The 18,317-nt window shown below is 30.8% G+C and overlaps 1 protein-coding gene across 1 annotated transcript; it reads right to left on the bottom strand.

Annotated features, from left to right (window-relative positions):
- Positions 1 to 16,607: 16,607 nt before the first annotated feature.
- LOC131046872 (agamous-like MADS-box protein AGL29) lies at positions 16,608 to 17,562 on the bottom strand. The gene has a single exon (XM_057980683.2). The coding sequence runs from the start codon at positions 17,396 to 17,398 to the stop codon at positions 16,670 to 16,672; it is 729 nt and encodes a 242-aa protein (XP_057836666.2). The 5' UTR covers positions 17,399 to 17,562; the 3' UTR covers positions 16,608 to 16,669.
- Between the last annotated feature and the right edge of the window lie 755 nt (positions 17,563 to 18,317).

Genomic DNA, 18,317 nt, shown 5'->3' with positions numbered 1-18,317 from the left:
ACTACTATAGTAAGTACTTGGAGGTGAGAATCATACAAAGATAATATTTCAATTAAAATTGGTTAAATTTTTTAATGCCCACATGGTGGTTATTGTTAGTATATTTGCAGTATATATAAAATTAATAAATGATGGGAGTTACAAAAGTGGGGACATGAGGTTATTATTGGAGAGCTATTTTTAGGAATTTTGATTCAAAATTGAGGAGGAAGTCCCAAAATCTTTTTGAATGAACAAGAGGGGGTTTATAAGTTTCGTGTTGAAGAGGACAAGTTTCTACATTTTAAAAAGAAGATCACCCAATTCGAATACTTTGGTTGGAGATTACAATGAAGTTGAATAGTTTGATGATATTTTGTTGTCCCAATTTGAATGTATCTTGTATAATATAGTCCAAGTTGTTGTAGATGAGATATTGAGACTCTTATTTGATTCTTATTCTAGATTTGGACTTGTTTGGTTAATATAAAATTGAAGAAAAGTTAAGTTTCCTAAAGTTTAGATGCATAATAGTTTTGCGATTTAAATGGTGAGTGGTTTGAGTATGTTGTTTTATATTATTTTCTGCTCCATGAGTGTCATTTGGATTCAAATATTCTCATAATAACAAACTTTTATGGGTTGGTTGAAATAAAATAAGAATAAGCTTATTTGAATCAAAGAACGTTTGGTTGCAAACTTGTGTAAAGTAGATGGAAAAGGTGAAAAATTGAAGTTGCAGAGAGATTTTTGAGCATTCATAATATCCAAGTTGAGGTTTTACAAGGTTTTAAGTATGAAAGAAATTAGGTGTTTTTTGGTTTTAAGAAATTTCTAAAGGTTTTTTCTTGTAGATGAATGGTAGATCTTTGATTTTGCAACTTTTTATAATAGGAGTCCTTCATTTGCAAGTTCAAATTTCTATGCAAAAAGTTTCCTATCAAAATTTTTGAGCATACTAAATAGGGGCTGCAAATATCAATACTCCTTTTTGGAGACTTGGTCCATGATTTGCATCACTTTCTCACCTAAAGCCTATTGTGTGTGTGTGTGTTTGCTTGTTTATGCAATTTATTATATGTATTGGTATAAAAGATTCATTTTCGTTCATTTTAGATAACACACACAAACACATTCAATTATCTCTCACTCTACGATGATTTAGAAGGTCAATGAATAGTAATGAGTCTGGATTTGGTGCTAAAAAAGGAGTGACACGTCTAATTTATAGGAAAATTATCTATTGTATGTCATTAAACTTATATCTTTACTTGGCTTGATATAAGAAAACATTATGAGATTCCATTGATTTGGAGATTTTTTTAAAGAGATAAATGGTTAAAAATGAAAATTAGAACTATATAGAAATGCATATGAAAAACAAACTTGTAAACAAATTTGTAAAAGATTTCTTAGATGTAAATTTTACATGATTTTTTATTAATGAATCTATTCTCTTGTATCAAATTAAAATTCAACAATTTTAAAATATGATTAAAAGGTATATTTTTCCTATGTATTTAGATGTCTATTAACATGTATACATTTCTATATCCTTTTTTATAAGTTCACATTTTTTATTTTTTACATATCTTCTTTATATAAACATAATTTGAGTGTGATCTCTAATTTTTTCTAATATATTTTTAATAAACTCAAAGTCATGTATATATACTTCTTTAGTTAACATTATTCATCAAGTTCACTATTCTTCAATGCTTTGCATGGTTAAATTATTAAAATAAATTAATCATATACATTACTAATATTCAATTTAAAAATCCCACAAATTCCACACATTAAAACTATAAGGTTATTTGTTAGTAAAGAGATAAAAGTGCATACTTTAGAATTTACATCTTTTTAATACCATTTTTCACAAACATCACAAGTATTTAGTCCTAAATGAAATTTAACCCATTTAGTGCACAACACACATTAGTAATATACCATTACAAACAACCTAGCGATTTTTCATTACAAAATCCAAGAAATTTAGCCACCTTGGACTAGATTGTTTTGAGACATTGTCTACCAAATTTAAATTCACCTTTTTTGTGCCCAAAACTCAAACTTTTTACAAAATATTCATTATCACATTGGATCTCATGCCATATATTTACGATTAATAACCATCGACATGCATTTATAGAAATTTCCTATGACATTTGAATCCATATACCAACCAATTGATCACAAAAGTTAAATTTAATTTGAATTTTTTCTTCAAAAGTCAATTATTTATGCTACATTAGTTCAATAGTCCACTAGCACATCATATTTGCATTTGTATACCTTGTTTGGCATGTTTGTGAGACATTATTATTATTTTCCTTGAATTTCATCAATGATGGCCAAGGAATAATCTTGAAATAATTCCTACCATAATTCTCAACATGACAAGAAATCAAAAAGCATAAAAGATAGAGGTTAGGTCAGAGAGAATGGAAACCTTTTATACAAAGTCTCCTCTTCTTGCTAATTATTTTTCTTCTGCATAATAATTGACAATATCTAGCAAATCTATGTTGAATCTGTTATTCGATAGAAAATGAAATCCCCTTTTATGATCTCTTCCTTTATTTTCATGTCTCATTATTTTATTATTTTATTTTTTGTCCATGTCTTAACATTGTCTCCCCTATCATCTAGCCTTCTCTTTTTTGTGATTATCACCTAGGTGCCTATATTACTTATTGAATTCCTAATCTCTCAACTATGTAACTACCTTTGTATTATCTCTTATTTAATGTGAACCCTCTCTTTCTTCTAGATTATTTTTCCTCTTAAATTGTTCCAAAAAATATTGCTCAAGATCTCTATGGACACCGATATTAGTATATTAATTGTTGGGAGTTATGAAGAACCAAGTTTTTTTTTTATCGGTATGAAGAACCAAGTTGAATTGTTATAAATCTATTCAATTCCTTTTCCCTATGTTGAATATCCATTAAATGTTCTTAGAGGTGAAGGTGAACAACTTTTAAAAGAAACTATCAACAAATTTTTCAAACTTGAAACTTTTACGATTACACAAAATATATGAAATTTTTATTTTTGACCATGAAACCCCAATACCTATTGTGTTTGGTTGGGTAAAAGTTAGGCTTCCATTTTATGTAACCTTAATTAATTATAGGGAACTCTCGTTTAAAATTAAGGGGACTATACATCAAGATGAAGTTGCTTGTAGCTTAAATATTTAAATTATGAAATCAATTGTATACTTAAGTACTTCTAAAATAAAAAAGCATTCCCTACTTTTAGTGCCTAATATATTTTATTGCAAAATTATATGATAATATAATTGAATAATTAGGGAATTTATTCTTCTCTTGAAAGGTTTTTGTTTTTAAATCTTGACATGGTTTTATAGTTTACAATTATTGGCTTTACAAGAATCACATAGCGTCGACATATGAGATGATATAAATAAGGGGATAGGCGATATTCCAAGTCTATCTAATTAAAATCATTTATGAAACTAACTCTTAGGGAGAAACAATATAATCCCACCTTATCCAACCTACAAAGAAAACCCAAAAGACTAATGAGAAAAGAGAAAATGTAGAGAGTAAAAAAGGAACAAGGAAAGTTTTTATCTACAAGAAAAAAATTTACTTTAAACTTTAAAATTTCCCTATGAACATAATATGACCAACTTATCCCATTGTGAGTTTTACCACAACATATGAGATAACTAGTTTGAGATTTTGAGGAAAATGATATATTTCATTATCATAATTACAATATGGACAATAAAAGGAATCATCATCAATCATATTCCATTTGTAGACAATAGACCATGGAATTTGTAAATACATTAACTAAGGTCAAATGTAATTTGTTAACAAAGAACATTAATACACAATATATTTTTCTACGCTAATAAAATTTAGGTATCTTAGATTCAACTACGAATTCTATCCTAGCATTTACTTATGTGGGGAAAGAAGTTTCCCTCCATTTCTCATTGATATTTTTACATTTATATTATCTCTTTTATTTTATGTACATTCTTCATTACATGCATATCTAATCCCTTGAATTTGACAAAGATTTATCTCTTGAAAAGAATCTCCAAAGCAATGGAATCTCACTATTTTTTTTTTATCAAGTCAAGTGTGTTAGTTAAATGACTTGTACAATAGATAATTTGCCTAGAAATTAGACTTGTCATTCTTTTTCTAGCACCAAATTCAAATATATTAGTATTCACTACCCTTCTAAATAATCCTAGAATGAGATATAATTGATTGTGCATGTTTTATCTAAAATGAATGGAAATGAATCTTTTATACCAATATATAGTAAATCACTCTCTCTCTCTCTCACACACACAGAGAAGGCTTTAGATGATAAAGGCACAAGGGGTTAACAAGTCAAATTTGAATTTAGATGAGTTGAGTTCATAGTCATGAGAATGAACCTACAATTATGGACTCAAAATAGATCATGATTAGCATAGAGTTTAATAATAAATGCATACATTATTATGGATAATCAAATAGATAGATCAAATATATGGGAACACATGTAAATAGTTCAGTGAGGTGTTAATAAGCATATGATCTTAAGAAGATAAAGGTGAGTTAAAATATATGTAGATGTGTTTGAATTTATACTAGAGTAACATTTATCATCGTGCACATGTATCAAGACATTGCCCAAAAATAAACAATTATTTTTTTAAAAATCATCATATTACATAATTTTCAAACGATGATAAATTCAACAAATATTTTACAACTCAATTTTCAACCTTATAAATTATATAGAAATTAAAATCAACCAATATGTCTATGCACTTACTCAAGTCAATTAAAATTTGAACTTTACAATTATATCTATTAAAAATGAAATTACTTCAAACATGTTACAAATCACTTAATTTAGACTTGGAGCTTATAATCATGTTTTCAATTTTTGCATATAAACAAAATTATTATTTTTAAATAGGTATATTTAAAATATTTTTTTGTTCTAAACTATCATAAGATTGTCAACTTTATTATGTTCGTATTGAAATGTTTCATATTAATTAAAATAAGAAATATCTTACTACTATATATCTATCTATATATTTTATATTTTAAAATTTACTAAACATATGAGATAAATTTATTTTCTTAAAGTATCAAGCATAAAATTGTCTAATTTAATTTATCAATGTTAATATACTTTATAATAATTTAAATTATAAAATTGCTAACCACTATTTAATATATATCTATATAAATGAGATAACTATAGCATAATAAATAATGTGAATAAAATAGAATAATTCTTAAAGTAAAAAACATTTTTAAATTAAAAAACTCCTGAAATATAATTAAGCATAAAATTAAAAGATTTTTATTTAAAATATTATTTCTACCCTTGTAATTATATAAATAGAACTTATCAATAGTTTTCAAATTAATTTTTATCCTTATAATTATATAAAATAAAAAAAATTCAAATTTATTAAATCTCACACACACACATATTGATAACCATTATATTATAGTAAGATATTAAAAAATTTAAAGGAAATACATATTGTCAATACAAAATAAGGGATTAACCCCTATTCAAGTTTCAGTGAGCAAAGAAGAGCAATCACCTAACAGAGATATACTACCAACAACATATTTACCACCAATCCTGAGAATTCCCATTACCGGCTACACCGCCACCCATCAAAAAACAAAATGTGGTGTGAAATCACAATTACAAGGCATCCAAATACAAAGCACAACAAAAAACGAATACTACCCACCCCCAAACACAAAAAGGCAATGCACATTAAACTTTTTTCTTCTTCTTGCCTGGTCTATTCACCCAGAAATCCTCACGGCAAAATGCCTGCTTCTGCTTTGAGCTCCTTTTTCTGGCCTCTCTAGAAATTTGCAGCTCCACTTCACACTCTAAGATGAAGTCTTTGAGTGCTTCCCACTTGAAGTGAGCTTCCTCTGTACACGCTTCTCTATCGGCCCCATCATTCCATAAAACGAATGGCGCCGAAATGAAACACCAGCTTCTCCTCCCTCTAGCATAATGCCCTCTCCAAAGGGTCGACGTAGGCCATTCCCCACCATAGCCCTTGCCATGAGAGACATCAGACCACACAAAGAATGGTCAGGAACGCATGCCTTCACCATCCACACCACCTCCTCCCTCGACCCAAAAACCAAACCCCACACCACCATTAGAGAGATGGTGTCCACATTTGTTCTATAGTGGAACTCTAATTGCAAGCAATCCTCCTCGAGCAAGAGCTCCATTATCTACAAAAAAGAGGGGTCATTGAATTTGAAAATCCCCTCGATTCGCTTCTCCAAAATCTTATCAAAAAGGGAAGTTGTTGTTTGAATCGCTTACATCTTGCTTGTCTATTAAACTCTCAAGCTGCCTCATGTTTTAGACCTTCACTCTTCCACCACACGCCAACACCTGGAGAGTGTTAAAACCTACCACCCACCATCACATTTAAACCAGCTCACACTCTTGCAAGGACATCATTAAATGATAATGAAGTTTGCACAAAATACACCATACACATCAGTCCTCAGCATAAAAGCCTTCCCACACTTCAACCCCTCCAACTTCACATAATGATGTGGCTTTCTTCAAAAGTACACCCGCCACATCATTACCCTCCCTCAAAACATGTGGTATTTTAAAGGATTCAAAACCTTCTAAATCCTCTCGAATAATTTGAATAAATTTATTAATTTTCTATGCATTCGCCTTCCCTTTCAAAAGGGCATTTAGCACAATATGGGAATCACCTTCAAGATGCAGACGAGAAACTAACAACCATTGAGCCATCCTTACACCCCATATGGCCGCCTTCACCTCTGTCTCATTATTCATCCCATCAATTAAACACGTAGCTCCGATAGTCAAAATGTTACCAAGCCAGTCTTGGGCAACAAATCTTGCCTCAGATGGACTCAGATTACCCTTTGATGCACCATCAAAATTCACCTTAATCCAGTCAACTTTTGGCTTATGCCAAACCATAGTAGACTTGAACCCTTCACTGCCCCTCACATAAAGTGAATCCACCCAGGAAGACCCATTTATGGGTTGATAATAGTATATATATTAAAGATAAATGAATATAATAATTCATTACTTCAAATTTTATATTTGATAATTACATTATTCACAATTACATAATCCATTAATTCAAGTTTTATAGTTCACAATTACATAGTTCGCTATTAATGTAATTGATAATTGATAATTTTATATTTTACAATTTCATAATATATTAATTTAAATTTTATAGTCTAAATCACATATATATTCTTATATAATGTTACAACATGCATGTCTTAAGCATATACTTATAATCCTCTCTCCCTTGGTTTTAGTCACCTAGCACATGGGATAAAGAACAACGAAAACAAAAAAATAAAAATGGTTTGAAATAGTGGATGCAAAAAAGAACATTAATGACAAAGACAAATGAATAAAAGGAAAGGAAAAGGTATAGTTTAAGGGGTTGTGGGCCTGATCACCTAAGCAGTCAATTCTTAGAGTGTGCCAGTTAAGCTTGACTCTATTTTACCAACTTAGATCGCTATAAGAAATCTTTCAAGGAAGAAAATGAAAAATCTTTTTGGTATCTAAGACTCTTTAAATTACTAGGTTCAACATTTGAAACCATCAATGAAAAAAATGGAAAAGGTCTACAAGTAAACAAATATAGAATTTTTGGAAAATAAATGAAAAATCAGTTTCGTTCAAGTTTTAGGGGAGTGAGAAAATGGTGAGACCTTAATTTTTCTAGCCAAGCTTTTTTTTTCCATTAAGTCAAAAATAAGGTTTGATAGTTATTTTGCTACGGTTTTGAAAACCTTGTAAACCAATCACACATGCAAATAGAGAGATTCTATCCAAATTAGATTAGATTGCAAGAGTCACTAGAAGAGAACAAAATCAAATGAAGTGATTTTGTAGGTTGCCAAGGTTGGAGAATGAAATCAAATTAAGTGATTTTGCTAACTTTTTTATTGCATGGATTTCTTTAGTGTGCATGGTCATGTGTGGAAAGTCCACTGTTCTTTTAAAAATGGAGATCTTTTGATATATTTTACATAATTTTTTTAGAATATATATACACTAGTTTCATTTTTATCATGTAATTTACAATTTATAAGTCATGTTCAAGAAGACGCAACAAATTTTTCCAATGATAGGTTATGGTCATTGAGTTTGCATGTGTAGTTTGTTGGGTGCTATGCATGGGGTAGTTATGATAGACAAATATAGTAGGAAAACCATCAAAGAGAACAATGACTAGTAGAATGTGGAGAGCCAATAATGGGGCAATGCAAGGATTATTGTTGCCACCAGTGCTATTGGAAGGGAGGTTGTCAGGAGTGAATCAACTGGTAGAGGTTATCACCTATTATATTGGTACAAAGTCCACCACCACCATTTGGAGTGTGGTAAGAGTCATCAATCCACCAAAATTTTAAACTTTCCAAATGAACCTTAGCTCACACACAACACTTCAATGCACATACCTTAAATTTTTCAGGATTAAAACCACAAACCAACAAATTTTTGCAAAGGAGAATACACCATATTTTTTCACATACCATGCATAAATTATATGATAAATTTTAACCCACCTTCCAGACAACTTGCTTCAAAATATTCAAGATTATAACCTGTATTAGGGTTTTCTATACTATTGAGCATAATGGCACAATAAGATTTATGCAAGGACTCCTCAAAATTTGGGTAATCTACAAAAATTAATTAAATAAATGAAGCAGCCACCGGTGAGGAGGGACCTCAAGGAGATCAGTCTGGACTGGTCAACAAGAGTAAACATAACAGAAACATAGAGATATGATGGAGGCAATGCATAACAGATAGTTTTATTGCATGAAATTTGATTATGTATCCAACCAGTAACAACCGAGCTACAACATACTGGCACACAGGCCTGGTAGAATAGGTCACAACCGAGACCTTGAATTGAAAGATCTATCTTCTAGGCATAGTCTATCTATCTAATACTTTGATTGATTCTAATTGATTACATTCTAAAGCATGATTACAAATATATATATCAATCCAAAGGATCCAGTCAGCCCAAAAGGGATCAAAACCCGAAGAACAAGACCTAACGTGCAAAATGAACAAGGTCGGCCTCCGCCAAGAGATTCCTCCAAAAAATCCAAAGGATGAAATGTAGAAGGTCGACCACACACAAAGAAACATCAAGATCAACGCTCAAGGCTCCACAAGCTTCAAAATGGGTTCCTGTAGATCACCAGAATAGGTCTTAGGCAATCGGTAACAAAGCAACTAGTAACAAGAAATGGTCATGGAAACCGATAGCGATATCTTGCCGGGAAGTGATCCAAATGAGATGCGGTCTGAAAGAAAGAAAGATAATCAAGTCTTCAAGTAGAATCCAACTCCACAGGATCCGGTGAGCCAAAACCGGGACACACAGAAAGAAAACTGAAACTACAAACAAAACATAAAGGAAAATGTTTTTGGTTGATGCAAGATTGTTGTGAACCGGGGATGCTCCTGCATCAATAAACATAAACAGATCTAGATGGAGATTGCTTTTTTGAATCTGTTATTGATGAAATGAAAGTTTGTCAGTTTCCAAAGCCTCTTCAATACAATGGTGTAGCCAACGAACAAAATAAAATATAAAATATCAAAATCTCTTAGAATTTATTCTTTTTTAAAAAAAAAGTTTACCAAGAGAAATCAATAGCCTAGTGACCTAGAGCATAGCTCTTTATAGGATGAGATCAATTTATAACCTATTGAGCGATGTACAATGCACCCTCATCCACACTATGAGAAAATTAGGAGTTTAATCCATGACCTAGAACTACCTAAAGCAACAACAAGATTGAGTGAGCTAACCCTAGGGGCCTCTCTTAAAAATTAAAAACAAAAGTTTACTATCCTAAATACCATGGTTCTAATAACATGCTATCAATTCTTTAAAAATTAAGAAACTATCAAGACCTACAATGAGAATAATCACATAAACACTAGTTGATGGAAGATCTAAAGATATAAATAATAGAAAATATTATTTAAAAAATGAAAGAACACACAAATACTCATGAGAGAAAAATGACTCAAAGCAAGAATATTCATAGTCCAAAGTCTCACAATACATGATAATGCGTGCAAAATAAGTGAATACATATATAAAAGAGATGGGATAAATACAACTAATAACATTCAAGTAACTCCAAATACCAAATCATAGATAATTTCATTTGCCCTCATAATGACCCACTTATAATAGCTTAAGTAAGTGAAACAAACATTTAGGAAAATAATACTAATGAAATAAAAAAAATACGTTAATAATTATACAAAGTATTTGGTGACAAATCTTTGAGGTATCTCCATGTACAAAGTACAAGTAAGCCATGCGATTGATATTTTTATTTCTTTGATTATCACATAAAATCTTTGCACGAACAACCTCTTTGGTCTTGTAGAGATAGAAGTGTAGAAAAATTGGTCACTCTTGTCAACTAGCTCAATTACTCATGGTTTAATTATTTAGTCCAATATATATATCTTTAGGTTAAGCTAATTGAACAAAGATAATCATTAATAGTTAAATAAAAGAAAATTTTAAAATTGTTCAAATGCAAAGATGTGGAAACATCTTACATAGAAAGAATGATACTAAAGAAAATAATGATCAATTTAACAAAATATTGTGTATTACATAGATGCAAGATTTTTTAATCATAGAATCAAATCTAAAATATACAAGTGTGAAAGATAATCATACATTTTATCTTTGCTTCAAAGACCTTCTCTTGGTATATTTTAAAGTGAAAAATGTTTAAAGTAAATTTTCCTTCATTTTATTCATATTATCTACCAAACATAACAAACTTAGAAATTGCAATTTGGTTAAATACAAGGAAGTAAAATGGTTGAGATGGCATTTTACAATCTACATAAGCCCTAGGCCTATTATAATAGAGGGATTAGTGAGCAAGAAGAACTCGCCACAAAAATGCAACATAATGTTTCTGACTTGCATAATGTTCTTCACTAGAAAAGACATAGATGAATTATGCTTTCCATTGACATGATTTTATTTTAAAATAAAATAACATGAATTTCTCTTGACTATAACTCAAATCTAGTAAAAGGATGAAGTTTGTTCAAAGAATTAGAAACACCTATAGAGAATAAAAGATACAAAAGGATTTGTAGATAAAGAAAATGAACAATGAACAATGAACAATGAACAATGAACAATGAACAATGAACAATGAATAATGAAAAATGAAAAATGAAAAATGAACAATAAATGATTTTAGGCATTTGAGGAAAACATTAACAATATTTTTTCATTTTTAAAAAAATCTCATTTTTTTTCCTTTCTTTCTTAAAGCTGATTAGGATTGTTGATAATACTATTTAGAGTCGCAACTCAATATAGTTTATATATAATAATGCATTAGAATAGTCTATGTAAATTAGACATTCAATTTAGCTTTTAGCTATGGAATATGTTATGAATAATATTAGAAAATTGAGGAGCATTTATGTTTGTACAATAATAATATTAATTTATATGGATTTTATAATGAAATTGTGTAAAAGTTTATAAAAATAGGTGATTATGTGCAACAAATTCTTTTGAAAAATCTCTAGTTGTTTGCCATTGTTGCTTTAAATTAGGTCATACTAATGCTATTTACCAAAGCTACAAGAAATACTTTTCAATTTGATGAAAAAAGAAACATGTGGATACCATTGTGACACCAATATTGTGGTTGTATAGGAGGGAAGTAGGGGGATGCTCTTGAAGATAGAGTAGTGATGGAGATCCCTTAAATGCGGTTCAAATAGGGCTTTGGATTCAAGAGTTGGGATGACTTGTAGCCCTCTAGATCTTCTTGGTTCTTTTTAAAAAATGAGACTCATTCAGAAGGCTCCTAGCATTAAAAGTAAGGTGGTTTCCTTAATCAAAGTTCTTTGAAAGAATTTGACTTGAAACCACCTTGACTTTGGCTTGGTCGTTTATTGAGTATTGTTTTACTTTTTGTTAGCTGATTTTTGTTGTTTTGAATTTTTATTGGCTGCTTGCATGTGGTGGTTGTCATTTGTTATTTTAATGAGCTTTATTGCTTTATCTTTCTTCTTGTACAAAAGGTTTGGAAACCTTTCAAAATCCTACATCACTTTCATAAAAAACATACAAATAACTTATATTAACCTAACAATAAGCATGGGGAGCTCATGAGTTAAAAACAGCTAGAGGATTAACTATAATATTTTCTTAATAAATAGGAGCCCCTACTTTTTTAGTTTGTAATTTTGAGGGGTGCATTTAGGGTGATGCTAGAAATATCCCCCACCAAGCTAGAAAAAGCTTTCCACCACTCATCACTCATTTGGAGTTTTTATAGTCCCTCCAATTAATTAGAAAAAAAATAATCTTATTTTTTAATCTCTTTGTTTGCATTTTAATGAGACAACGTAGAGGAAATAATAACAATAACATAGATACTTTAAATCATCATCTAAATATTTCAATGATAAAATTTATTTTATTGATTTATAATTTTTTGACATATATTTTGGAAGAAACATAATAAATCTTAAATATCAAAGTTTAGGGCCATTCAGTTGATGTTATTTGCACTTTGAATAGTGGTTATCTAGGCATGAGTTGAACTCTCCCTTACACAAATTTAAACTTACTGTATATCAGTTTTTTTATCATTTTATATTTATATATTATGTTGATTGAACATGTAAAGTAATAAAATTCATGAGATTATGAACATTGGTAAATTTCAAAGCTTAAAAACTCACGAGTCTGTTTAATTTAAAAAATATCAACATCCACTAAAACAAATTTAAGCTTGCAATACAAAATTCATAAGACCGTCAAATTTAAAAAATTCTTAAAAAATCTCAACAACATCCATTGAAACCTTCCTCATAAAACCCTTACGAAACATAGTTTTAGCATAACATATGATTGTTCCATGGTAAGTTGGGGACAATATGCATATACTAAATTCTTCCCAGGTCCATTACCCATAACTCCTATTGTATTTAAACCTTTGAATATTTTCTTTGACTGCACATGCATAGGCCACATAGGATGCAATGTAGAAATTTGTAGCTGGCTTTGCTACAATTCTGTGAATTGAATCACTGATGAATTGTGCCTAGTCCAAAAGACCTTTATTTCCTCTAATAACTTGGATGAATCAAAACATCCAACCTTCAAATTGTCCACTCACTTTCAATCCAGTCACTCGACTCAAAAAAGTTATTGCTCCATATATATTTGGGTGAAAATCCATTCTAAGTAGAAGCTTGGGCAATTTAGATATCAACTTGCCCTTCTTTCTCTTAGCTCAATCTTCTTTGATGATTCTTTCACATCCGCCTTTGGACTTCAAGAAGCCTTCAGCAGATTTGTCTTTAGTCATGACAGTGACCATCCTGGGTCTGTCGACCCCAAACACTTCTACAATATTTATTGGGGGTGAGGTCAACCATCTTTAATCACAACTTGCTGCTCTGGGTCATAATTCCACAGATATTACTGCACTGGTTCTTGCATTTCAACTACTATAGGAAACCCTATTGCTCTCAATAACCCACTCTTTCCAAGATTTTTCATATATTCAGTGGCAATCGACTCATTAATTCTATCTATAAGATCTTCTAGCTTGTAGTCTCTGAGATATTGGTCATCTAATATGAAATATCCTCTGGGGTCTAATTGCAGCAATTTACACTCAAACTCCCTCTTGAAATCTGCTTTCCTCAAACCCATGTGTTCTTTCGCTATCGTTTTTTTAATAAGAGTAATCAATCACCATTTCATTAAAACTATTGAATTTACCATACCCATTACATTCGTACAGTATATTACGTAAGATTATTACCTGTAAAAATGCTTAAATTGAAATTGGGGATTCTGGGTACATACTTGTGTAGAGTGAAGAATCACCTTCAGGTTGGGATAAAAAGGCGGTCGATGGGTGTGAAGATTCATCTTCCTTCATATATTTGAAATTTTAGCTCCAACGTTTTAAAATCTTCACTTCTTTGGTTTTTTGTCGTTGCAATTTTTCTATTTACAGTGCATGAAGAATGCATAATTTGTGACTTAAGACTGAGAAAATCATGGAGTATGACTTGCAATATCATTAATGACAGGTGAGAAACTCAGGACGCGTCTATTCTGGTTTCAAAACAGCAGTATGGATTGAATAACACGCGTGTTAGTTGCGCGTTTTACACCGTCGATTTTGCAATAAACGGCTGCGATTGACTAACCTGTCGCTAACACGCTGTACGAAAGGTCTGTTTTGGAGCCAGAATAGCTTCAGCCAGAAACTCAAACACATCTTTAATCCAGTTTGTACTCTATGTCAGATTGTATCTTTTCTTGAGACGCGACTATTCTGGTTCCAAAAAGTGGTACGGCACGATTAACACGCGATGTTAGTCGTAAATGTCAATCAGAGATTTTAGAGTTTTTTTTGGAGCCAGAATAGACACAACCCTTTTCTTGCGTGGTTGATGCTTGTACATTCACAATCTTTAGCTTCACGTCTTAATCGTTTTAAATTATTGCTTCATTTGATCAAGTTTTGCAAGAAAATATTGCCTTTATTTCCCAAGATGGGCTCAGAGATGCTTACACTTTGCAAGACCGCTTCGATTCATTGATTTTTCAAGGTTCAGGTTAATATGTGCTTTTGTTGTTATTTAATTCATAATACAATCAATTTTTATTGTTCCAAGCTTAAGTTATAACCAAATCTTGTTTCATTCTCAAGCTCGCAAATGTCTGTTACACGAAAAATCGTTTCTACAATGTTAAGTGAGCCATTTTACAAAAACTTTCTGCTATCTGCGATACTTAACCTTAATTAGATTGATATCTCGGTGCATTTTGCATAGTTTTTTCAAAATATGAGTATACTAGTTTAAATGGATTTTATAATGAATGTATGTAAATGTTTATAAAAATTGGTGATTAGGTGCAACAAATTCTTTTCAAAACTCTCTAGTTCTTTGCAATTGCTGCTTTAAAATAGGCCATATTGATGCTAGTTACCAAAGCAACAAGAAATACTTTTCAATTTGATAAAAAAGGGAACATGTAGATACAATTGTGACACCAATATTGTGGTTCTATAAGACGGAAGTAGGGGGATGCTCTTGAAGATAGAGTAGTGATGGAGATCCCTTCAATGCGGTTCAAAGAGGGGCTTTTGTGTCAAGAGTTGGGATGACTTGTAGCCCTCTAGATCTTCTTGGTTCTTTAAAAAAAAAGAGACTTGTTTAGAAGGCTCCTACCATTAAAAGAAAGATGGTTTTCTTAATCAAAGTTCTTTGTAAAAATTTGGCTTGAAACAACGTTGACTCTGGGCTGGTTGTTTATTGAGTATTGTTTTACCTTTTGTTAGCTGATTTTTGTTGTTTTGAATTTTTATTGGCTGCTTGCATGTGGTTGTTGTCATTTGTTGTTTTATTGAGCTTTTTTACCTTATCTTTCTTCTTGTACAAAGATTTGGAAATCTTTCAAAATCCTACATTACTTCCATAAAAAACATACAAAGAACTTATATTAATTGAAATCTAAGTAATAACTTACCTAACAATAAGCATGGGGAGCTCACTAGTTTAAAAAAAGCTAGAGGATTGATTAGAATAATTTCTTAATAGACAAGAGCCCCTACTTTTTTAGTTTGTAATTTTGAGGGGTGCATTTAAGGTGATGCTAGAAATTCCCCCTCCAAGCTCGAAAATGCTTTTGCCACTAATCAATCATTTGAAGTTTTCAAAGTCCCTTCAAAGAAGAAAAATAATCTTACTTTTTAATCTCTTTGTTTGCATATTAATGAGACAACATAAAGGAAATAACAACATAGATACTTTAGATCATCATCTAAATATTTCAATGATAAAATTTATTTTATTGATTTATATTTTCTGACATATATATTGGAAAAAACATAATAAATCTTAAATATCAAAGTTTAAAGCCATTCAGTTGATGCACTTTGAATAGTGGGTATTTGGCATTGAGTTGAACTCTCACCTACAAAATATTTATTTATACTTTCTATATATCAATTTTTTTATCAATTAATATTTGTATATTTTGTTAAATTGAACATTTAAAATAATAACATTCATAAGATTATGAATTTTGGTAAATTTCAAAGCTTAAAAAATTCATAACTTTGTCTAATTTAAAAAATTCTTAAAAAAATCTCCACATCTACTAAAACAAAATAATACCTGATCCTTCTGTTCATTTAAAAATAATACCTGAAACCGCTCCAAAATACTGCAGCCTGATAATTTAAATGCTTCCTTCTGTTCATTTATTCAATCAGTCCTTAAAACTATGAAAATGAATTACTTGATTCCATGCGGTTCCTCTGATATTAGGATTCAGTCACTAAATTTAAAGCTAAATGCATTTTGGCCGCCATAAATACAAAGCAATTTGATTATATATAATAAAAAATATATTTTATACAGCCAAAAGACTGCCATAACTCTTTCATCAGGAATTGTTTTAACCCAACAAATTAAAATTAAAGTCTTACAAGAAATGAATTTTTTTTGAGTACATAAAAATCTAGAAATCTCCTTCATTGTCATCAGACTGTAAGTGTTGCAGAATCTAGAAATCTCCTTCATTGTGATCAGACTGTAAGTGTTGGTTGTCTGCAGGCATGACTACCCTTTGCAACTCAGACATCTCAAGACAACCCTCATGTGGAATAAGCAAATGAGAGGGCATGCCTTCATTATTGGAACAAGAGCCCATTATAGACTGAGTACTAAAATCTAGTTGCTCACCCCAAATAGCTGGTTGATAGGATTGTCTTTGAACCATTTGTTCAGCCTCTATTTCATCTAGGACCTTGTTACTAAGTTTCATTGGCTGCTTCTCTTGTAAAACCTGAATGATCCTTTCCTTGAATCTGTTTAGTGAGTCACTAAACTCTCTCACTTGGTGCAGTTGTAAACATTCAATATCTCTTCTGCACCATGAATCTGCCTTGTTATTTGTTTCTAGCCTTTTGAGATTCTCATTGCGTTTCTTTTCTGCATCTAGCTCCCTCAGTAGGAAGTTATATTCTTGTTCTAATCTCCAAGATTTTTGAAGTTTCTTATCATTTACATGAGCTGGAATGTTCTGATATTTATCAACCACAAAATCAGTGTCAGGATTCCCAAATGTGAAGGCCTTCCCTGCTGGAGAAAAGACTATGATTGCAATCTGTGCCCCACACAATACAGATACTTCACTGGCCTTTTTAAACACACCCATTCTCCTCTTGGAAAAGCATACCTGCCTGGAATTTGGGTTCTCTATTCTTTTCATTGGAATTTTTACCCTGCCCATCCCTGCACAACCCTAAACATAAAAACCAGCAATAGTATATATAATATCAAAAGAGCTATATATAATGCATGGATATAAGGATCTCTGGTTCACACTAATATATTATTTTAGTTACCAAGGAAACATTAGGACTGTAAATACATCCTTCAATAAAACTTAGTTATGCATTCAAATCTGATAAATGATTAAATATTCAAATTCTTTTTTATTGGATAAAGCAGGATACAAGTTTAATAAAATAATAATGAACAGTTCAAACTGAAATGAAAGAAAAGAATTCAGACTAGCATAACTACAGTATCCACACAAACATTTACAACAGTTGTTTAAAACCTACTCAAATAACCAGTCAAAAGAATTACAACACAGCATAAACAGTGAGCCAACTAAAACCTTTACCATATACATAATAAGTCAGCTACCCCAAAATGACATGAGAATAGACTAAACATAAGATGCTCATGATTCAAATCCTTACTTTTGATGTTGAAATATTTTGTGCCTGAGAGTTCAATTCTGTGCTCAGAAATAATTTCAGTTGAATCTAAATTTTCTCCAACTTTCAAAATACATTAAACATGCATGTCCTTTAAATAAAAATTTGAAAAAACAAAAAACAAAAATATGATAAACCGTAATAAAAAACAAAGCAAATTGAAACGGCAACATGCTATAACAACTAAAATCTTGCTAAATGGGAGTACCAAAAAGGCAGATCGAAGGTAAGTAAATTAAGAAGCCATTAAAATTAGGAGACAATAATAAGTCGCTGGGGTTTTTTAAATCTATTCATAATATTGTTTGGGGTAGATAAGATTACAGAGCCAGATAGAACTGCTATGGTTTTAAATAATCACATCCATCAATAAAACTTGTTTATACATGCAAACGCAATCTTTAACTTATGATGAATTATTCT

Source organism: Cryptomeria japonica, chromosome 4 (genome assembly GCF_030272615.1).
Source record: "Cryptomeria japonica chromosome 4, Sugi_1.0, whole genome shotgun sequence".
NCBI classification, from domain to species: domain Eukaryota; kingdom Viridiplantae; phylum Streptophyta; class Pinopsida; order Cupressales; family Cupressaceae; genus Cryptomeria; species Cryptomeria japonica.
Note: the sequence above shows the minus strand (reverse complement) of the source record. Positions and strands in the feature narration are given on the sequence as shown.